This window comes from Lathyrus oleraceus, chromosome 4 (assembly GCF_024323335.1).
Source record: "Lathyrus oleraceus cultivar Zhongwan6 chromosome 4, CAAS_Psat_ZW6_1.0, whole genome shotgun sequence".
NCBI lineage: Eukaryota > Viridiplantae > Streptophyta > Magnoliopsida > Fabales > Fabaceae > Lathyrus > Lathyrus oleraceus.
In genome coordinates this window covers 442,784,128-442,809,129 of record NC_066582.1, presented here as the reverse complement: position 1 = coordinate 442,809,129, position 25,002 = coordinate 442,784,128, and the positions used below count along the sequence as shown (strand labels likewise).

Here is a 25,002-nt window from a genome sequence, read left to right as displayed (position 1 = left end):
ATATATATATATATACATACATATATATATATATATATATATATATATATATATATATATATATACATACATATATATATATATATATACATACATATATATATATATATATATATATATATATATATATATATATATATATATAAATATCAAATTAAGCAATAAAAATATATTTCCAATCATCAAAATACAAAGTCATGCAATACCACCCCCTCCCCCATTCAACTAATGCATTGAAAATAAATGGCCAACGTCTACGGACATCGTCTAAGTCTTGGGAGAGAAAGATGTCTTGTCGTTAAACGTCTACATAAATAAGTGAAAAAATTGAATATCACGTGATTTGAATAGAAAATTACTTTAACATTAATATATTGTTGAAAACATTTCATGACATTATATATACCTGATCCCATAAATCAATAATGTCAGTAGAGATGATGTTAAACATGTGTTTCATTATATAGTACCCACGCTCGTATCCCTCAACTTGTTTCTTAGTATATAAATTTAAATATTTCATGAATATATAATCACACATTTCATGAATATATATATATTATATATATATATATATATATATATATATATATATATATATATATATATATATATATATATATAAGTGAATATCACAATTAATTCACTTATCTTGGGTTCACAAAATGCGAGCTTTCTTCTAGAGTTGTTCAATCTATAATGTCTCTCTATAACCCTGTATATTGAAAATGATTTTAAAATATTACATGTTAAGATAATTACAAAGTCAAATAAAATATTACTAAAAGTCTCATAGATATAAAGTTACCTTGTAATAATTTGTTTCATCATAGGATCAACTTCATAGTGTAACGAACACAGTGTAGTTACCATATTCGTTCGAAGAGATATGATGATCAATTGATAATATTCTCTAAATGAACAATACACTCACTTATTGATGAATGGTTCTAAGTAACACTACCCCCCCCCCCCCCCCCCCCCCCCCCCCCCCCCCCCCCCCCCTATCTGTGATGTTAAGTATTATTAAATGTTTTTTTTGTATAATTACCTGGAAATTGAACTTTAATTGGATCCAACAATCCATAAGTGTTAGATTTATTTAATTCTATACAAACATGGTTAATGTACCTAAATGGTTAAACAAAATACGAAAAACGCGTGAGGAATTAGTTCTATACAAAACAATGAATGTACCATAATGAGATATACTTACGTGCACCAAACTTGTAGTAACCCTATGTCTAGCCACCATTTTCCAACTATCATATTCTTTATATCTTTAGGAATGATAAAGAATTCATCTAACCCCTCTATCTCTAGATCATGTTCGAGCGCAAAAGTAAACACCACGTCTACATTGTGCATAATGTGACATAACACGTTAGAATATGATTCTTTAGAAGGAGCTAATAACCTATTACTGATCTCTCTATCGATGGGGGCGGTTGAACAACTTCCTTTTGTGCTTGCACCACGTATAACATTTCTAGCAGGAAATTGATCATCAACATCATCATCTTCATTTATACACAATGGGATGGTTTCACTTATTCTCTACATCATAAAAAACACAGGAACATAAAACATAATTAACACAATATATATCATGCATTTTAGATATCACAATATTCCCGCTCTCACATACCGAATATAACTCTTTTATTTCTTCCAATTCTTTCATGCCAGTTTATCGCTTTGATTCTAACTTCTCATCAAATTCTTGCTTTTGAGTATCAATCTTCCTATAAATCTCTTCCCATGTTTCTTTTTGCACATGTTTGGTTCTTTTTCTAAGCATCCAAAAAAACACTCTCAGGATGATGCCGTCTCCAACCCCACAGACACGCCCACCATGCTCCTTTGTTCTGATTGCTTCTACTAAAATATCATGCCATGGTTATGGAATAAAGGATCCTTCACGAGATGAGTTAACCAACCAATCATATACAACATGATAATACATACATTGTTTATTACCAAAGGGATTTAAATAACACATAACATACGCACAACAAATCCTACTTACAATTTTCTCAATGAATGCTCTTAAGGAATCTGAAGTGTACTCTCCATTTGGTTTTTTTTTAGCCCTCTTCCACTTATCATGCCGTTATGGTGGAGATGGTTCCCGATCATGACTCATGGAGTCCCCATCTCCTAGTTTTTATTTTTTCAGCAATCATGGTTTTCTCAATTTTCCTGTATCCCCCAAGAAACAATCTATAGGGGTATTTGTTCTTTGACTTGTTCAACTTTCCTACTTCACTTTTAACCTGTTTTAAACATAGGAAAATATTAACATCCATGGTTGTATCCATAAAATTATTAGAAAATACAACTCGTACTAACCATGAACTTCTCAGAACTACGAGACTTCACAAACTTTTTCCAAACCTTCTTGCCAAGAAAATGATATTTCACCCACGGGCACTCAATATTAGGCTTAGGCTTCGTAATGTAGTCACTAGTGAGCCATGACTTAAAACTTCTCCAAGTCATACCAGCATAAATGATCCATTTTTTTTCAACTTCGATTCATCAATAAACTCAAACATCAATTACATATTTATATTAATAAGTATGTATTAGTGTTTATATAAAGTAATATCAAATTGATGAAAATTAAAATTAATATACCTTAACGTCTATCCATATGCTATTTTTCACCTCATCTGCTACATCTTTCCAATCATCTAACAATATGTGTACTTTTCTACATCCAAGGAATGCAACATAACTCTTTAAACCGATGAATGAGGACCATCAAGAATAATATAAACAACACTAAACTTGACCAAAAGTTTGACACCCGAGTTGCATACTTTTGCTAATTTATCCATCATTGTGGCACCTCTTTGATGTTATTTTTATGTTGTCCTATTACAAATTGAGAATCATTTGAACTATGTTCATTTGTATGCATAGCTTTGTCACTACTAGATGAAGAAGAAGCCATCTACAATAGGACCATCAACAATAGCATCAATGACAATAACATCAACAATACCATCATCAACAAACATCATCAACAATAGCATCATCAACAAACATCATCAACAATAACATCGTTAACAAATATCATTGTAGCGGTAAATTCATGACCATTAAGTTATGGATAAACTTAACATCAATAAAACCAGAGTCACCACCGCGCTTTTATTGTTTACAAAGGAAAAGGGGAAAGTACGAACAAAACCCAAAGATAAGAATTTTTCAAATCAAAACTAATAAAATGCCAGAGATTACAGGTAAGGGGGTTGGTTACACAAAGGGAAGGTGTTAGCACCCAAAATGTCCTAGGTACTCCTAGCGATCCCTTTTTTATGTGTGTATGTGTTTTTGGTATAAAAGATGTTTGCAATAAATAGAGTGTGGGGATGATAAAAGAATTCATTAATTATATTTTTGTGTTTGACAAGACCTTCGGACTTGTGCCTACGTACCAACATAAAAATGAGGGATCAAAACCTCGTAGTTCGTGGTATCAATTTCAAAGTGAGTGGATTGCTTTTAATCAAAATTTAAATTTAAAAGAGTTTGAATGAGTGTTAGTTCTTTTTGTCTTTTGAAATTTTAAGTCAATATGGTTAAGTTCGTTTACAAGTTTGATTTAAGAAAAGAGTTTAAAAATGCAATGACATAAGGCCAAAGTTTCTAATTTGCAAATAAAGTCTAAGTTTAGAAATCACAAGCAAAGAAGATTTTGAAAAGGGGGAGAGATTTGAAATTTAAGAAATGGGACGAGATGAATAGACTAATCCTAAGCAAAAATTTAAAAGTTGGTTGAAAAGATCTGGCCAATGGGATGCAATCCAATAGACAAGAATCTCATATAGAAACCCATTTTTCCTTAGGACTTTAGAATCAACAAATATCAATAAACAAGGCATCAAATAAAGATAGCCATATCCAAGCAAGCAACTTCATAGTCTTCTTATTAATCTTCCCATGTATCAGATGAACTACTCCTTGATTGGCTCAGAGTAAGGCATTAGACACAAGTTCAAAGTAACATTTGCATCAAAACCATGTAGCAGATGAACTCAAGTGGATCCCAATACTTGCATCAGATTGAGGCTCAAATCACAATAACTTGGTCTCAGAAAAATTGGCATTGGCCAAGTCCTTTTGCATAGGGAATGTTGCCTAATTCTAAGTCCAAAGCTCAGATCAAATCCAACGGTCCACACAAACATTTTTTAGGGTTTTTTGTTGTTTATTAAGTATTTTAAGGTCCTAAGACCACAAAGACAAACAAAATATACAAACAAATATACACAATCACAATATATGGCTCAAGTGAGCAAAGTGAAAATGACATAAACATAAACAAGTTAAATGATATGTAAAATGGAAAATGAAATAGTAAATGACTTGAATTTAAATTGCGTAAAGTAAATGACTTGAAATTAAATGCAATAATAAGAAAAGTTAGTCAAATGTTAGTTGATTAGATGTTAGTGAAGTTTTGCTTTTCAATTGATTAAGTCATTCTTTGGAGAAAACTCAACCCTCTATTCACAAACATGGATCCTTGAACCAAGACATATCCCAAAGGAAGGAAAAAAGGGCAAGTTTCCACATAATACTATGAAAGGGTGGAGACTTACAATCTCACTTACTAGAATGTTATGCCTTTAGGTCAAAATTTAGCGCTATATTAAGCAATCGTAATTGGACTTATATAGAAGTCACAACTATCTGAGGTCGGGCAATAGAAATCTTGTTGTTAATGCATGTTAGAGATATGGTATAATGAACCATACTCCTAAAACATACCACACACAAAAAGAAAATGATCAAATGATGGACCTAATCTCATCCATACTTGTATTGGTTCATCTAACATGAAATTACTGATGAACCAATTAGCCTTAGTATATTGAGACTTCATTGATCAATGAAAGGGATGGAATAGAATGGGATTGAAGATGAAGAGAGATGGGAGATGAGACAAACACAAATTGGTCATGGGAGGAATTTTATCAAATTAAAATCATTCATCCATTTTGGGAGATGAAATGTACATTTCATCAATCTCTTAAATCCAATGATTTTAATCCAACAAAAGTCAAATCAACCTTGACCAAGGCCCAAACACATAGTCAAACTTCACAAGTCAATAAAAATGGCTCAATACAAATTCTACACAATTAATCAATTAAAAATAAAATTAAAATGCATTTAAATTAAATTATGATTGATCAAAAACCTAAAACCTCTTCAAAACATCAATAAATGGCCAAGAGATTTATCCTAGGTCAAACAAGGTCAAAGGACCTTAGACAAAAAATTTCATAATTTTTCAAAAGTCAGAAGTATTTTTAAACAATTAAAAATATGCACAAAAACAATTAATTCATGAAAAATATCAAAATCAATCCAAAAAATAATTTTAATTCGGAAAATGAAAGAGGAAAATATTTGAAAATATTTGGTGAAAGTCCCATATTTTTTGGATTAAAAATGAAATTGATATGAATTAATTAAAAATAATGGATTAAATGAAATAATCAGAAATTCAAAAAAAGAAGAGTCATCTGATCTCCCTCATTAATTGAGGTGGCAGATCAAATGGTTGGAAACGCGTGTTCCACCAATGCTTCAGTCAACTGTCCCACACGCTTGGTAATCAATGTGGATGGATGAGACTAAAAGCTATGGAGCAGATCAAATGGTTGGAACCTTGCCAACACATCACCAGAGCCCTAGCTCCGGTCATCTTCTCCGGTGAGGACCACCAGACTGGTCCAAGCTCAACTCAAAGGAAAATGAAAATTGAATACACTAATTTGAAGGAAAAATTCTCAGGAGCACGAATTTGGCCTCAATTTTGTCCAATTCCAAGTATATAAAAAGATACAGGGATTTGAATTTTGAGGATCATGAACTGAGTTGCTTCAATTTGACCTTAAAGCAACTCAATCTTCTTGCCTACATTGATAGGACTTCATGCAACCAAAAATCAACAAGAATGATGAAGAATTGAGGGAGAATCGAAGAGATGAAAAATTTGAAAATTCACCTTCAATGGAGCTTCAGATTGACACGATCTTGCTTTCAATTATGCTTGGCCTTGCTTCAGATGCTTGATGGAAGTGAAATAGATCAAGGAAATGGATGGACTCTTGGAGTTTCAATCTCAAAACAGATGGAGAATTGAAACTCGATTTTCAAAGAAAATCTTCAAGATTATCCTTCAATGGTAAGGGTTTGGGGTTGCAGGTTCAAAGCTTGGGCATGAGGTCCCTAATTCTGAGCAATGAGGGTCTTATTTATAGGCCATGAGATTGATTTTTGCACACTTCCAAATTTGGAAAATTTTGAAATTCTCCTTTGCATGGTTGCATGGGCGTGTGCTAGGCCCATTAGATGATGTGATCTGATCCATAATTGAATGTACACCATGCTGAAATCATGTTAGAAGTCCATGCAAATGTGTATGAAAAATGGAAGTTGAAATTTTCCAAATGGTCCTTTAACTTACACCCATGCGCGAGTCCCTCATACTTTAGCCAAATGAGATGATCTTGGACTTTTTGGAAAGGTGAGATCAAGCGGAATAACTTTCATGTTGAACACATTTCCATTTGAATCTTGGATCATGATGAAGTTTGAGGTGGAAGTTTGGAAAATCAAACATATTTGAAAATTTTCTAAGTCCCAAGTCAAATGTTCACTTCTTCCACCTTGAATAACTTTTTCTATGGACTTCAAATGAGAAAGTTCATTTGTAAAAGTTATAGCTCTTTAAAACCTATTCAATTTGGTAGAAAATTTGACCTTATTTGGATTTGGCATGAAGGAGTTATTCATTTTAGAAGTTGAGGAAAATCACTTGTTCAATGAGGTATTGGCCCAAAATGACCTATAATGTCTCCTCTTGGCACATGCATTTGCATGTTGAATTTGCACTACCTCAAAACATAAAAGTTTAATTATACATCTTTAATTTGATCATGCAATTTGAATGGCTTTCATCTCATAAAAATTGAGCAAGTTATGGTCTTGGGAAGTTGACCTCCAAACTAGGATTCAGACAAAATGACCTATAATCTTTCACCATAAACAATGACTTTACAAGCAAAACTAGCTCTAGACTTCAACATGAAAGTTGTTTGGAATGCCATTTTAAGTAAAATTTCTCTTGGAATAATTTTCATATGATAAATATTGTAGGAGATAGGGTCTAGGGAACCCCAATTTTGACTAGTTGACTTCCTCTGGTCAACCACCATGAACCAACTTGCTAGCTTGACATTATCTTAATTTTTGGGAGTCATGGAGGATCATATATGCATAATATGATGTAATGTGAAGTATCCCTTGAAATATTTAATCAATTGTTGAAGAAGTCACACAAGATACCCAGATGAATTAGGGTTTCTAAGGCAAACAAACTCCAAACTCTTGATGACTTATTGATAAAAATAACATGTGAAGATCATGGGGATCCATATATGATGCCTAGAGCCAATATGAGTCATTTCTTGATTTAACTCCTTTCATTAAGGGTCTCAAACCCTAGATATGAGCTTGATATAGCATGGGTGAGCATACACACTACCTACAAAAGCAACAAACTATACATTGACATATTTTTTGGTATTTTGGTTAGTAAAATAATGAAAAATGGAGCATGATACAATCAAATGTGCTTTGTGATCTCTCCCAATGCAAACCCAATTAATGAGGGGTAAAGAGGATGTCAAGGTGTGATCCCAATGTCAATGCATATAATGAGATGCCATGAGGGATCTTAGGGTCAAAATTGGGGTCTTACAATCATCAATAACAACATTGACATCAAGACATAAACATCAATAACAATAACATCAACAATAGCATCACCAACAATATCATCATCAACAGACGTATCATCAACAATAACATCATCAAAAATAGTATCATCAACAATAGCATCATCAACAGACATCATCAACAACAACAGTGACCTCAAGACACAAATATCATCAGCAATAGTGTCATAAACAATAACATCAACAATAACAAATACATAAACACAAATGGAAAATGACAATACTGTAGTTGCATGGGGAAATTTTTTACGTATTGGAAACATGATGTATAAGTAAAAAAATGTTATCATAATCTTTGAGTTCCTCCTTGTCAAAAACGAAGAACACGGTGTTGGCTCCTTACTCGACGATATGAAAGCACAGACGGTGGTTCTGATTGAAAATGTTGTTGTTTCTTCAAGTTTGAAGATGGTGTTGTTTTGTTAGGTTAGGGTTGAAAATCGCGTTGTTTCGCCAGGGGTTGAAAATGGTGTTGTTTGGTTAGGTTGATGGAAATGAAAATATGGAACTGGAGAGACAAGTTAGCTAGCTCTGTTTAAACTGAGTAAACCATATCACCATGGTTCTTTTATCAAAACCATTGTGATATATGATGAAATTTTATTAAAAGGTGTCAGGTTTTAAGCAGTTAAATTTTTTAAAAAATAATAAAAACTATATTATAATAGTGTATTTAGACAACCGTGGTGATATAAGATTTATGTTTATGATATTTTATAAAAAAACGTCAGGTTTTAAGCACTTAAATTTTTTTTAAAATAATGAAAACTATATTATAATGTTTTGTTTAGATAACCGTTGTGATATAAGATTTACATTAAAGATATTTTATCAAAAAAGCGCCAGGTTTTAGGCAATTAAATTAAAAAAAAAATTAAAAATATATCACAACGGTTAGTTTAGCAAACCATTGTGATATAACTTTATTTTTTTAAAATATAAATGAAAGGTGGTGATAAAATTCTAAATAAACTACGAATTAGCATACGCTGAAAATCGAACTCATGAAACATCAAGTGATATCACTACAGTTGTTTCAAAAACACGTGGTAATAAATTAACAACATTATATATATATATATATATATATATATATATATATATATATATATATATATATATATATATATATATATATATATATATATATATATATATATATATATATATATATATATATATATATATATATATGCCTGAAGTTAGAGGTATCACCATGGTCCTTCAAATGGTCGTGGTAACAGGGGCATCATTATATGTACTCTTTGTAGTAGTGTCATTGTGAGGGTGGATGCTAACTGCATCCTTCTCAGAGAAGGAGATTTCACCTTCTGGCATCCTCTGCTTGCCTTCGCCTCCCTTATTAGAAAGGTCTTCTATATTCAAAACTTGGTGAGCATACCTTCTATGGGAAAAGCTAGTGTCCCCGCCTATGGCAAATCCTCTTGCAACAACGTTGAGTGTATGGCACACGACTTTGTCATCCTCGTCTATGGACAATTATTTTACCTTGTTGGGCCTGGGGCTCACTGCCATATCTCACCCACGAGATCTAGATTTGTCTGACCTACGGGAAGAATCACCCATGACATACTTCTTGAGGTGTTCCTCCTAGATCAGCCTCTCGATTTCATTCTTGAGTTGGTAACAATCTTCAATATGGTTCCCTTTAACTTTATGGATATAACACCATCTATCTAGTTCGGGACCCATCACATCCATTTTAGGAGCCATAGGCGTAAGGATGTTGTGAAGATGAAAGACCTCATACCAAATATGTTCATTGTGAGTATTCTGATGCATGAAGCTGTCCACTGCCTTTCTTACTCTCTTGAATGAATTTTTGTCCTTGATGAGAGAGGTGTAGTTTCTCTTCCTATGGCGGTGAAAACCTTCAGTGTTAGGAACATGCTCCTTGATGTGTCGCGCCTTGTTTTATGCGTTGCTCTAGTCGCCTTTTATGTAACATTCTGCCCCGGTGACAACTTTTGCTAACAAAATCATTAGCTTATCGGTAAGAGATTCAATGAAGTGTACCACCTTAAGGAAATTCTAGAACGCATCCATGAACATTTCTTGGTTTAGGGGGATGGCCCTTATGATATCTTCATTGGATTGGGAGAGATAGTCCCTCAACAATTATGAGAGACCCTATCGTATGTTGAACATGCTAGTGGTGGAAATTTTCCTGTGATGGTTGGCGACAAACTGGTCTATGAGTTTCTTCACCAATTCCTGATAACTAGCGATGAATGTAACAACCTAAATCCCGAAACTTATATAAAAATAGTTACTCGATAATTTAAGGTGTCACTTCGACAACCATCCAACAAAACTTTCAAAAAACATTTAACAACATGCACCAGAAATTAACATGATAAAAACTTCAAATTGAACTTCTCAAATAAAGTATTAAACTTTAACATGACAATTCGAAACCAACTCAAAACATAAAAAAAGCGTCTCGTCCCTAATGTTACAAGATCAGAGCACTAAACTACTAAAATACAATAGAAGGATAAATAGATGAAGGTAAGCTCCAAGAAGCTATCTTCCACTCACAACAACAAAACTCTACTCCTGATTATCTATAAGAGGTCCATGGTGGACCAAATAAATAAAAATGGGTGAGAATAAACTTCGTTATAAAACATTGTAAAGAATGCGAGGGTAGATAAACACACAACACATCACACATTCAATACACAAACAACACCATTACAATCTTACACCTTTTTCATCATAATGTATACATTTGTATGTAATGCGAATCACGATATCGACACTATGCTTGTGGTACCAATCAATGATGGTTCTTCATACAAACCAGGTTCACCCTTTTGAGCCCTGTGTCCACCCTTAGACTCAGGACAAGTTACTCATCCACCATTCTAGACTCGTAACTCGCATCTTTCAGAACAACGACACAAATGATGTATGACATATAATTTATACAACAATAACAACCACATGTTTATGATCCCCCTTTGAACCATAAACAATATGCAACATAGCAACAACGTAGTTCCCCCTTCAAAACCATCCATATAGTTAATCATCAATCATCATAACAATTCGTCTTGAATAAATCACACATTCACAATATTTTACCTAAATAAAAAATAAATTCATATCATTAATTCACATTCATCTCCCTAAAACATTACTAAGGAAAATTGTTATGCATTAGCTTTCCAAGCTTCGAATCCCGCCTTAAACGGAGTCACGAATCTCAAGTTATGATTAAAATAATATTTAACTAAAATTACACAGGTGCAATCGATTGAAAGGGACCATCAATCGATTATTCTCACTCTCAGGTCTATGTTTTCATGTTTTTCAACATCATTAATCGATTGTCCTCACCCATCAATCGATTATTCTCACTTTCTATACATTTTGTTTCTTTTATTTTTTTCACAAATTAACTTGATGCAATCAATTAATTCTCCCAACTAATCGATTAATTGGTTCCAATTTTTTAAAAATTTAGAAGGATCAATTGATTGACATAAGCTATTTTCCAAAAATACAAATTTTACAGCATGTTTATCAAAATCGATTATTCCCAAAACCCACTCAAACATGCTATAACAACTTATTTCAAAAATATAACATCTTATATCAATTATCTATTGTTATTACATCATAAACCTACCAATTAACATCTAATTTCACCAATTTAAAATCACCAACAATGCATCATGAAAATCACTTTCATGTTCATCATCACTAACACAACACATCAATAATAACAATGCCAAAATCATATTTCACATCCTAATTTCTGCAACCATTACATCACGAGTACATAGTCACACATCAAGAATCATCATCGTCATCAATTTCTCATAATCATATATCGAGTTTTTTAAAAACACAATAATGGAGAAAACCTAGAGGAGAGTGAGGATCCCCTTCTACCATTCATAAATCACACCAATATACAAAGTAGTTTTCCCCTTTACATCTCTCAAGCCTTTGCCTCTTTTTCCCCCAAAACTCAATTTTACGTTCAGTAAAAACTCAACTTCCCAAATTTCTCCCTTTTTAATAGAAAATATATTTCCCTCATTTAGGTTGTTCCTATCATATCCCCACTTATCTCTCAAATCTCCACTTTACCTTTAGTACCTTATTTTTCTATTTTTTTAATAATTAAATATAATTTTTACCAAAATAATATTAATCGATTATTATTTCTAATTTTCCTTATTTTTCTAATACTTCTACTATTTTTATTATTCTCCTTATTATAAAATTAATTAAAATTCTAATTAATTCTACCACTCTCACCAACCCAACCACATGTCACATACTACACACATATTCACCAAAAATATATAATTCAATTAATAACTTAAATAAAATGCAACTAAATTCAATTAAATAAATTAATTGAATTCAAGGTGTTACAATGGAAGCTCGGGGTAAACCCATATACCATTGCAAATGGTAATCCTTGAATGTGTCATACAACAATTTTCACTTCAGTGAGTCAGATGCTTCGATGATGGCCATTTTAATGTTGATGGAGACGACGTTCTCATAAGGATCAATGTTTCCATCAAACATGGCCAAAGAGGGAGGCTTGAATCCTTCATGGACATGCGCTTCCCATATTTCATTTGAGAGTGACTGGGGATCCAACACTTCTCAAGATTGCTAATGAATCAACCGCCAACATAAACTAATTAAGAACCAATAACCTTTGAGATAAAAATTGGCAAACAAGACAACTATTTTGAGCAAAACAATCCAACATCAAACAAATAAAATGATATAAATATCAAATCATTCTGACATCCAACACGGTGACTGATATGAATACTAAGTCAGCGTTGACATAAAGGAGACGAATCTTAATCTTGAAACCTGCAGATCTCAACAAATTTGAAGATAATCAAAGAATCAAAAGACCAGGATACCAACCATACACAAGAAACACAACCCGACGATCACGGATAAACCATTTGTCATTTAAAAGACCCATGTGTGAAAATGAAGGAGCTTCCACAACCACCAGAACTGCCTCCAAGGAAGAGTCAGATTTTAGTCTAAACGTACAACAAATCGCCAACGAATCGAACCTCCACTAGAAAGAATGATTAAACCAATCACCAACAATAACCCGGTCAGAATAAGCCAACCGATGAAATAAAAAAAACACAATTCCGAGTCTGAGACAACCGATTGTCGGTCTGCCTACAACAAGCAACAACTAAGAATCGGCCAGACTAACTGTCGCCGAAACCTAACCACTGGCGAGACGAAGCAAGCAAATGAACAGTGGCATCGCCTGAATAGAAAATAGTTTTCAAATGGATCAGCGACATAACGTTGACAACACTCTAACCCATAGGGGATGAAGGGTGGAACGGCCTGAGAGGAGTTGCACCATAAAAACCAAAGGTTACATCAAGTTACTAAAAATGGATTTGGGGAGAAGAGAGGCGCGAGTGTGTTAGAGACAAGGCAGAGAAAAAATATTTTTAAAGAGAAGAGAAATGCATCAAACATATAAAACGATAATATAATAATATCATATTTTATTTTAAGACTAGGAGTGCTTCGAAGACATGATATGATATGTATATCATGTCAGTATTACATTTTATTTTTATTCAATTCTCTATTTACCCTCCATACCAAATAGACTCTTATATTGTAATTGGAACAATTGAAATAACAAAGAGAGAGAAAGAGAAAGAGAGAGAGAGAGAGAGAGAAAATCAAATAGAATAAATATTTTTTCTCGTTGACACATGATAAAAATAAGGTTTAATTAGTCACAAGGTCCCTTAATTTAATTTAATATCTCACTTTGATCACTTATCTAATAAATATTATTTTTTACCCTCTCAAAAGCTATTTCGTTAGACAACTTAGGGCCCGTTTATTTTGGTTTTTTTTAAAAATGATTTTTATAGTGTTACATATTTTAGTGTAAAAAAAATTTACAAAGAAACTTTTTATAAAAGCTTCAAATAAAATTTTGGTTTGAATAATTATTCTTAAAATGTTATTTTAGGTATTTCATCATTTTATCGGAACTTTTTTTGGATATCAGAATTTCAAAAAATCACTTAATTTTGAAGCTATTTCAAATAGTTTTTCATAAAAATCATTTTTTAGATACAACTCTTTGAAAAATTATGATTTTGACTATGTTTTGATATTCAATAATTTATATTTATGTTATAGAATGAACAATTCAATCTTTTAATTTATAAAAAATAAATTTAAAAAAATTTGTAATATTTTGAAAAACATTTTTGTATAATCTATTTTCAAAAATATAAAAAAAAATTCATTTTTTAAAAGTTAAAACATACTGACCCTTAGTCTCTTATGTTAACTAATCGTAAATATCTAAGAGAGAGTAATATTAATGGAGGTTCATCATGGACTATATTTTTTTTAAAACTCATTTGATCAGATTAAAAAATATCAAAAAATTGGACATTGAAAGTCTATCAAATCCAACAATGAACTATTCATATCTCCTCTTTCTTGACATTTATTCATCTTATTCCTTTTTTTCCTTCTTCATCTTCAACACCACCTTAAACACATTCATATCAAAATCCAACCCAACTTTTTAAAATAAAAAAAAACACAATTAAACTCAAAACTTTAAAATACAAATTCAATTAAGTGCGTAAAACATAAATTTTTCATACAAATCTTAACATAAAAACTCAAATCACATATTTTCCAACTTTACAAATTTTATTGGACCTCTCAATAAAACTTTCATCTTCATTCTTCCTCCCATGGTTGTCCTCAATTTCTCACCACTTTGAAATCCTTTCCTTCCCTCACAACTATACTCTCAATTGTGTCTCCACTTTTTTTCCATTTCCTTTCTTATTTAAGTTTTGTCTTTAATTTCTTATTTGGTCTATAGATTTTTTTATGGATTTAGATTTCACTTTTTTTCCATTTCCTTTCTTATTTAAGTTTTGTCTTTAATTTCTTATTTGGTCTATAGTTTTTTTTATGAATTTAGATTTTGGGGATTTTTGGTCTTAAAAAACTTAGATATTTTAGAGATTTGATTCTAAATTTGAGTATCGTTTGGATCCATGAGCTATTTTTATTCTCATAATTGTTTTTTAAGTCTATGGTGCTGCTTTAAAATTTTGGGTCATTTATCCTCGAGTTAATTTTTTTACCGGTATAAAATAAATGAATGTGTGGTGTTTACGTGGTAATTTCATGTTTGGATGATTCTTTATGTGGTATTTTAAAACTTTGAGTTTAATTTTTTTTTTATATTTCTAGATTTTGATATTAATGTATTTAAGACGATGATGAAGATTATCAAGGAGAAGAATGAAGAAGATGAAGTTCCATTAGATTAGATTAATTGATAGCTATGCATAAACATTAGATGCATGAGCGCAAGTTCGAATCTACAATATCTCATTTGCTCATCTTTAAAAGTGAAGTCCAACTACTAGACAATTTGACAAAAAATAATAATGAAAAAGATGAATAAATGTCAAAATAATATATTAGGTGTTGGAGGTTCATTGTTAGATTTAATGGATTTAAAATATTCAACCGATTGGTATGTTTTAATAAAAAATGATTAATTTTTTGTAATAAATAGGATTCTGATGGACATTCAATAATATTACTCTAGATATTTAAAATTAAAAATTAACATAATTAACTAAATTAATTAACAAAATATTTTTTTAAGAATTAAAAAGTAATATTTATTAAATACGAGATCAAAGTAAAACATTAAATAAAATTAAAAATGATAAAAAAAATGTATTAAACTTATAAATAACTAAAGATTAAAAATGAACTCATCCGTATTTACGGACCTGCCAAATTCGATAAAACCTAGGGCTTCGATCTTTAAATTAAAGTCCTAATTCATTAAAGTGTTTTTAATTTATCTTTAAAAATCTGTTAAATGTTAAAAGTATGAACTGAACGTAGCTTGTTTGATCTGCATAATTAATTTTTTTAAAATATATGATAATATTTTTATTGTTTCACTAAAAAATAACATATTAAACTTTGTCTCATCTCATAAATTTTATCTCTTATTATTTAATATTTCTATATTAAATATTATACATTAATATAATATAATTAATATTAAATTATTTCACGTTTTACTTCACAATTTATCATATTTTATTAATTTGTGTTACATTGAATATTTGTGTTTTATTTATTTACAATTTCAAACTTGTATTTTATTTAAAAATATATTATACTATTTAAAAAAATAATATAGCATTTAAAATATATTATATCTAAAATAACATATTTATAATATTTATAGTAAATATTATGGTTTTTTATTTTATTTTATAGCAGAGTATTATTTACCTCTCTTTATAAAGCTTGAGACCCTTCAAAAACCAACTACAATTGGATAGACCATTTTAATGGCTTTAAAAATAAGGGTGTGAGAAAAAGACATCAACACCTACATATTTTTCTTCTCTCCAAACATGGGAAGAAAGAGACGAGAGACCATTTTTATTTTACAATATAGACTATCTTTAAATTTTAATTGAAATATCATAAATTCGAATATATCATATAATCTCATATTCTTTTAAATCAATCAAAATTTTAAATTTTTATTTTATTTTTTATCTCTTCTCTCTTTTATTGTTTTTTTCTTATATTTTATTTATTTTTAATTTTTTACTTTTCCCACAAATCTTCTCTTAATAAAAAAACAGACAAAGTTACGGTCTCTATACGCTTGTCTTTAAATTTGACTAGAAGACATAAGTCACAGTCAACTCCAATCTAGAACATGTATCTTTTTATTGGTAAATTATTAAAATCAAATAAAAGAAAACAACTAAAAATATTTTTGTAATGGTAAAAAAAAAACTTAAGATATCTCTTTTTGGTAAAAAAAATTAATACACTACTAAAAAGTTTCTCTTAACAACCAAAATTATTTATTTTATAAATAAATTGGTCTCAATAATGCCATATAAAAATAACTTTAATTGTTACAAAGTTATAAAAATTTAGTAGTGCATTTTTTATTTATTTAACTTTTTAAAATGATTTAGTAACTAAAAAAATCATGATTTACGCTAATTTTGTTGTTAAATTACAAAAATCGTTGAATTAAGTTTATCATTCCCATTTCCCACGCAACTTTTTGTATTCTAAGTATATTCATATTCTTAGAACAACAAACATGCTTTTCGATTCGATTCTCTTCTGTTATCTCACTCTTTTCTTATTTTTCACTTCTTCATATGCTTCTGCTTCTTCTTCATCTTTCACTATTTCAACCTTCACCTACCCTCAAACCACTCTTAGACCCTATGATTCTAGTTATATCAGAGGTAACTCATCGAATTCTCACCCACCCTTTTCTCTATATCTTTCAAATTTTCTGTTTTTAGTGTTCATCAAGCTTTTCATACTCTCGATTTTAATGGGTCGAAGTTCAATTTCGATATTTTTAGCTGATTTTTTTTTTGCTTATGTAGTAGTATTTTATTTTTTTGTTTGGATAATAGTTAAGTGTTTTAGATTTTGGTGATGTTATGAATTATCTTACTTTGTTCTCTTGATGTTTTGTCATGAACCAGTTGATATACCGCCATGGTTTTCTGCAGTCTCCATTGTATTGATCTCTGATATAAACCTTGTAAGTATGTTACTATCTGTAATTCTTAATTGTTTTCATACTCTATTCTGAAGAGCTTATGGAAATAAGCTGAAAATATCTTATGGACATTTCATAAGCTCTGCCAAACAGTCTCATAAGTGGTTATGGTGATAAATAAGCTCAAATAAGTAAATCCAAACAAGTCCGTAATCCTTCTTGTTAATCGGCGCTTATGAACTGATATGCTTTAGAGATGGATTGTTTTCAGGATGTTGCAAGAATCGAAAGGGTTCCAAAACGACCGCTGCCGATAATATGCTTTAGAGATGGAAGTCCTCCTTTACCAGATGCTTTAAACACATCTCTGAAATTGTCAACTGTCTCAGGTAGAAGCCGCACCTGAATAATTTTTTTTCTCATTAAATTTCTGTCGCGATTTCTAGAATAGGTTCTTCTGTTGATTCAGAAAAATGACTTATTTTTGAACTGGCTTAAGTAATGCCAATTTATAACTACTCTTTTGTTCCTGTTTTTCTTTAGGAATAAATGGTTTTGGCATAGAGCAGTGTTTTCCTATGGAGAAAAATATCACTATGAAGTTAACTAATGAGTTGGTAATTTTATAACTTATAAGTCCTTTTTAACTTTTCATAATATCATAACGAATGAACATAAAAATTGCTGTTCAGATATCTCCAGGTGCTTGGTACATTGGTGTTTTTAACGGCTTTGGAGCTGCAAGAACACAATCAAGGATGGTATGGTTAATTATCCAAGTATCACTTTTAGAACTTATTTTTCATTTTGCTTATTCAATCTCTTAGCAAACTTCTCTACTTCTGCAGATTATTCGAGGTCCGTCGTACTTCTTTAGTGCCAATATAAGCGTGGAAGCTTGCACAAATTCGATGATGAGTGGCGGGTTCTGTAACACTACAGTCAATCCGCTTTCATGCACAGCATCCGACGTCTATAATTCTTTGAAATCTACGGCGAAGAAACCAACGGTTGAAAATGCGATGACCTGCAAAAGTAACTTCGAAACTTTGTGTGTTGAGGAAGGTCTACCAAACTTATACTCCTTGGATATAACAAACGCGGTAGAAGAATTAACCATTATAGCAGAAAATATCAAACTCAATATTACATCTTCAAGTAAGGCTTCTGGCGCAAGTGATGTTAAATTATTGTGTTTTGCTCGCAACGGCGCAATGCCTACAAATAGTTTGTACGACTATTCCAGTGATCTAAATAAATCCCCTCTGGTTATTCATTCTCCACTGATCGGCCGTTGGTACATTAGTGTATTATTACCGGTTAATCTTACAAAAAAAATTGGAGATACTCATGACAGTGATGTAAAAGTTTGTTATTCCCTTGAATCGCAAATGCGTCAATGCCCATTTGGAAAAGCTGGACCGAATTGTACAATGAGTAGCTACACACTTCAGGTAGTATTGATTGTTAGACACGTCTCGGTATTCGTAGGAATAAGTTATTGACGAGAATGTTTTTCTGCAGACAGTTCTAACGAGAGGTCCAACCCCGTTTGAATCATATTATTTGCCTATTGGTGAAGGAGCGTCTTCTGCAAAATTTCCTCTTGAGCCACTTTTAAACAACTCATCAAAATTCGGAGAAACTAACGAAACTTGGACTTACTTTACTCTCGACGTTCCTCACGGTGCAGCTGGCCGAAATATTCACGTACAGCTATCCTCAGATACAAAAATCAGTTACGAAGTTTATGCAAGACTTGGTGGATTGCCATCTGTTGATATCCGGGACTATTATTATGTTAACAAGACATCAAAAAGCGACCGATCCGCGTTTTTCATGCTATATGATTCAAGCGACAAAAATATTGATTTTTACTTAATTTATGCTAGAGAAGGAACTTGGAGTTTTGGTCTAAGACATGTTAATACTAGCCGTGATTCTTTGAAGCAGAAAACTAGCATGTCTATTTCACTTGAAGGATGTCCGAACCAATGCTCCTCTCATGGTGACTGTAAATATTTGTTCGATGCTTCCGGATTGACGTCATACAGGTTTATGTTAAGCCCTTTTGGTTCTTCTCGATACACTATAGTTCTGTTTACATTTCTTTTGTTTTCTCAAATTACGAAAGTTGCGTAAAATAATTACATAGTATGTTTGAGTTTCGTTCCCGATTGCACGAGTTCTGGTTGTTTTGCAACATCCTCAGGATATTCACCATTTTTAGTATTTGCTTTTTGGATTCAGCTTCTGTGAGTGTGATCGAAACCATGGCGGCTTTGACTGTAGCATCGAAATTGTATCACATAAAGGTGATTATCGATTTTTAGAATTTGATGAGCTTATTTGATTCGAATTTCGGCCACTATTTAGATCAGTTTTTGTTATTGTTTAATCTAGTTACTGAAAAAATTGCAGGGCACATACTTCAATCAATATTTCTGATTGGATCAAATGCTGCAGCCCTACTTCCTGCGTATTGGTCGCTTCGTCAGAAGGTAGCTCTTTTCGTTTAGTTATCTATTTCTCCTCTGGAATAATTTCGTCTCGGATTCCCGAAAAGTACTTCAATTTTTCCAATGGAACCGATATGCAGGCATTTGCAGAATGGATTTTATTCACAGCCAGCGGAATTGCAAGTGGAATATATCATGCATGCGACGTAGGCACCTGGTGTGCATTGAACTTCGGTGTTCTACAGGTTACACATCTTTACAGCTCCGTCTTTCTTTCTTACTCTATCGTTAAATTCATATTCTTATACTTTTTGGACATTTACATTTACTTTACATTATCGACATTTCAGTTTATGGACTTCTGGCTCTCTTTCATGGCGGTGATTAGCACTTTCGTATACCTAGCTACCATCGACGAAGTACATAAGCGAGCGATCCACACAGCTGTTTCTATCTTTACTGCCCTCATCTCCGTAACCAACGCAACCAGGTAAGTTAAACTAGGACCCGTTTGGATTGACTTATTTGAGGTTATTTACTTATAGACGCACTTGTGAGATAGATTGAGAGTTTATGGAAGCAGCTTACGACATGTCTATCAGCGATTTTTGTTCACGTGCAGGTCTTCTAATATTGTGTATGTGATTGTGATCGGGGCTCTTGGTCTTCTTATCGGATGGTTGATAGAAATGTCATCAAAGTATAGGTCCCATTCCTTTTCGTTTGAATTCTCCCCGAGTTTCCATCAAAGGTGAATCCTTAAGCAAGGTCTCAAGTTTAATAGCGCGCTTAACTATAATCGAAAATAGTAACAATGGTGAATTTTGTTGCAGTTTGTTAACTATAAAGCTATGGTTCTATAATCTTGCGAAGGCACTTATTAGACGGTTCCGTTGGGGTTTTATATTGGCCGGACTGGCGGCATTAATCATGGCGGGAATAGGCTGGATACTTGAAACAAGTGAGACATACTGGATTTGGCATAGGTATTACAATAAAACTAGTTTGTCTTCTATCTCTTTTGTTTCTCTTTCTTTTTGTGACTCTTTTGAAATTGTTACAGCTTTTGGCATGGTGCAATATACACATCTTCTTTCTTCTTCCTTTGTTCAAAAGCAAATATTGGTGATGCTGAGAATCCGCCACCTAGAAGTGAAAACTATGAACTAGCTCGTCAGGATTCATTTTCAAGAGAGTAATTAGTACAACATTATGTGGAATTGGTAGATACAAAAAGGAATAGGAGGTATAGTTTGTCTGATTTAGTTCACATACACAACATAATTATTTCTGAAGTCATACATATAATTGATTGATATTTGTTCATACATATAGTTGATTGATATTTGTTGACAGTGTAAATTTTTTATAATGTATCCAAAATTAAATTATAGGAGAATGAATGAATTAAATTTTTTTTATAAATTTAGTCATTATAGTATAAAATGAAGGTAAAGGTTTTGATTTGTTTGCTTTGAATTTTTATCATGTAATTATAATTTAGAATGTTAATAGTATGTGAATCGTATTATATGAAGAGATCTACTGGTCAAAGGTCAAAGCAAATTAACATAACTTGATTATTCTTGTTATTTATTTATTTATTTATTTGAATGATGGTCTTGTTATTCAATTTGATTGACCTCTTTAAATTATATCCCTCTTAAGCATGCTGTTTTATTTAATAAATAAGTTCAAATATTCAAATCATATCATGTTTTGGTCATGAAAAAACCCATTTTAACAAGTTCTTTGATTTCGATTTTGCTATTATAATTATAGATTTCACCATAAATCAGGATTCTGTTCAGAGGTCCATTTATATACCTTAGGATCCATTTTAATGTTTGCTAGTGCGCCTTCCCAAGATTGATCATATGCTTGCTTACAAGGCTGAATATGTACGTTATGTCTAGCCTTGTACAGACCATAACGTACATCAAATAACCTACTATACTAGCATATGGAATGCTATTCATATAGGCTATTTCAACTTCAGTACTAGGATTTTGAGTCGTATTCAGTTTGTACTAAGGATTAATCGGTGTTACAACAGGCTTTGAATTTAACTACCAAATTTTTTGAGAATTTTCTTCAGGTATGTCTATTAAGATAAGCATAATCTCGACTGTTTTATATCTCTCTAAATGTCAATCCCAAAAATTTTGGAGGCAGCTCCCAAATCCTTCATGTCGAACTCCTTATCGAGTTTAGCCTTCACCTTCATAACATCCTCAACAATGTTGCTTGATATGAGGATGTCATCCACATAAAACAACAAAATAACAAGTGAAATTTCAAGTCAAAATCTGAAGTAAACACAATGGTCGAATTTGCTCATAGTGAAACTTATGTGTGTCATGAACTTGTCGAATCTCCTATTTCATTGTCGAGGAGATTGTTTCAGACCATACAAAGACTCATTCAGCTTACACACATAATTTTCCTTGCCCTTTTCTGCATACCCTTCAGGTTTCCTCATCAGGATTGTTTAATCTAGATCACCATACAGGATGGTTGTCTTCACAGCCATATGTTCAAGTTCTAGGTCGAACTTCGTCACCATAACAAGTAGCATTCAAATGGATATATGCTTTACAACAAATGAGAACATATCATTAAAGTCGACACCTTCTTTCTAAGTGAACCACATAGCAACCAACCTTGCCTTAAATCTCTTCGACATCACTCATTCAATTCCTTCCTTAAACTTGAAAATCCACTTACAGCTGACTAACCTGGCTCATGCAGGTTTCTCGATCAACTCCCAAGTGTGATTGTCGGGAAGAGATTTCATCTCATCATCCATGGTTTTTAGCCACCTAGTCTTGTTTTGACTCCTCACAACTTCATTATACTCTCTAGGATCTTCATTAAGAACCTCACTTGCAGAGATTAAGGCAAATATTATGAGATGTACTTAACCAAGTCTATGAGGTGGCTTGATGACTCTTCTCGACCTGTCTCTTTCCAATAGATATTCATTGTCAGTATCCTCATCTTCATCAACAACCTATGTTTGTTCTTCGACTTCATCTGGGTTATGCAATTCAGTATCACTATGCTCCACCTCAATAGGAATCTCTTTCTGTTCCATCTCTTCTGCAGAGATCTATGCATTTTAACCAGCTTCATCACTTTTCTTGAACGCCATTTCTGCTTCATTGAGAATTACATATCGACTTGTGATACACCTCATGTGACTTGACTCTAGTCACCACGGTCTATAAGCTTTGACTCTTTCAGGGTATCCAAGAAACATACATCTCAGAGCTCTAGGTTTGACCTTGTCTTTTCTAATGTGAGCATAGGATACATAGCTAAATACTCTAAGTTTGTTGAGATTAAGTGGATGTCTCAACCAAACTTCTTCAAGTGTCTTCATCCCCAAAGCCTCCGAGGGGCACCTATTTATTAGGTAAGCTACAATCATGACTTCCTCAACCCAAAACACCTTCAATCCAACACTAACCAACACGCACCTCACTATTTCCAGAATGGTTCGATTAAACCTTTTAACCAAACTATTTTATTGGGGAGTACCTGCAGTAGTTTTGTGCCTTGCAATACCAAGCTCAACACAATTACTATCGAAAGCCTCATTGAAAAATTCAAGACCATTGTCGGTCCTCAACCTCTTAACCTTCCTACTAGTTTGGTTTTCGACCAGTGTCTTCCAACTTTTGAAATTTTCAAAAGTTCATCCTTAACTTTCTGAATAAATATCCATAACTTTTATTCATAATCATCAATTATGGATAGAAAATAACTTGCACCCGAGTGTGAAGGATTTCTTATAGGCCTCCAAAGATCATCATGAATGTAATCAAGGGATCCATGTGTTCTTTGTTTGCCTTTGTTGAACTTCACCCTACAAGATTTACCAAATACATAAGGTTAACTAAACTACAGTTTTTCGACCTTGTCACAACATAACATATTTTGTTTTGACAACTTGACCAGACCTCTTTCACTAACAAGAGCAAGTCGATTGTGCCATAACTCAGTCTTCGAAACAAGTTTTGTGGATGTCACATCTGCTGAACCACTTACGACCCCAGTCTCAAGGGTATACAAGCCTTGTTTCTTCATGCCTCTTAAGACTTCCTTCAACCACTTCATTACCTATAGGATACTCTGCTCTCCTTTTAAGACATATCCTTTCTTGTCGAATTCACTAAGAGAAATCAAATTTCTCTTAAGGTTGGGTACATACCTGACATCAGTCAATAACCTTATTGACTCATCATGGAGTTTGAATCTCATAGATCCAATACCTGCAATATTTCAAGCTTTGTTTTATTTCCCAGTGTCGCATCACGCGAAAAACCGGCGGGAAAACAAGAACAACAGAGCCGCCACCGTGCGTTATTTATCCCAAAAGAGGGAAAGGAAACGCTCAGAGTAAACCTGGAAAAGACATGGTCTCGCGACCAAAGAGAATGGGATCGGGAGTCGGTTATGCGAAGGGAAGGTATTAGCACCCCTACGCATCCGTCGTACTCGACGGGATCCACGAACAATAGGAAGGAAAATGGTTGCTAAACACTGCTCACACACACACACACACACTGGCTGAAAGAGACACAAGAAAACAAACAAGACCGAAACTGACTCGGCAGGATACCGTATCCTGGGCCTACTTAGTCTATCAGGCATAGACATCAGAGTCAAAGTAGTTCGGACTGGGGAAACGACACATGCTCGCTAGGATGTCGCATCCTATGCATACGTATCTCCTTTGGACGAAGGAGAATCAGAGCATTCGTAGCTCGGCTGACACGCACACAAACAAACACAGGCAAAGGCAAGCGTGGAGCCTGAATGCCAATCACTGGACTTACATCAGCATCCGAACCAACAAACACACACAGGAAACCAACTGCCAATCGCTGGACTTACGTCGGACTCCAACCAGAAAAGGAGAAACAACTCACGCAAACAAAACAAAAGGGCGCCCGGAGAGATCAACTCATCTCCTGCCTACGTACCTCATCTGGTATGAGGATCAGGGCGACGTAGTTCCCCTACGCAGGGAAAAAAGACTAGCCTAACCAGATAACAGAGGGAGACACAACACTAGGGAGACTACGACTCGAGCCTAGAT

General features: G+C 32.9%; 1 protein-coding gene across 2 annotated transcripts; it reads left to right on the top strand.

Annotated features, from left to right (window-relative positions):
* Positions 1–16,952: 16,952 nt before the first annotated feature.
* On the top strand, positions 16,953–21,294 carry LOC127075978 (uncharacterized). 2 transcript variants are annotated; one of them, XM_051017527.1, is made up of 14 exons: positions 16,953–17,170; positions 17,420–17,478; positions 17,708–17,825; positions 17,980–18,053; positions 18,129–18,197; positions 18,285–18,890; positions 18,961–19,490; positions 19,687–19,751; positions 19,858–19,937; positions 20,036–20,140; positions 20,246–20,385; positions 20,518–20,646; positions 20,729–20,881; positions 20,959–21,294. In XM_051017527.1, the coding sequence occupies exons 1-14, from the start codon at positions 17,020–17,022 to the stop codon at positions 21,092–21,094; spliced, it is 2,415 nt and encodes an 804-aa protein (XP_050873484.1). In that variant the 5' UTR covers positions 16,953–17,019; the 3' UTR covers positions 21,095–21,294. The 2 variants fall into 2 exon arrangements, with proteins under 2 accessions (XP_050873484.1, XP_050873485.1); XM_051017528.1 differs by lacking the exons at positions 16,953–17,170; positions 17,420–17,478 and having other exon boundaries at positions 17,786–17,825; positions 18,139–18,197.
* Positions 21,295–25,002: the final 3,708 nt, after the last annotated feature.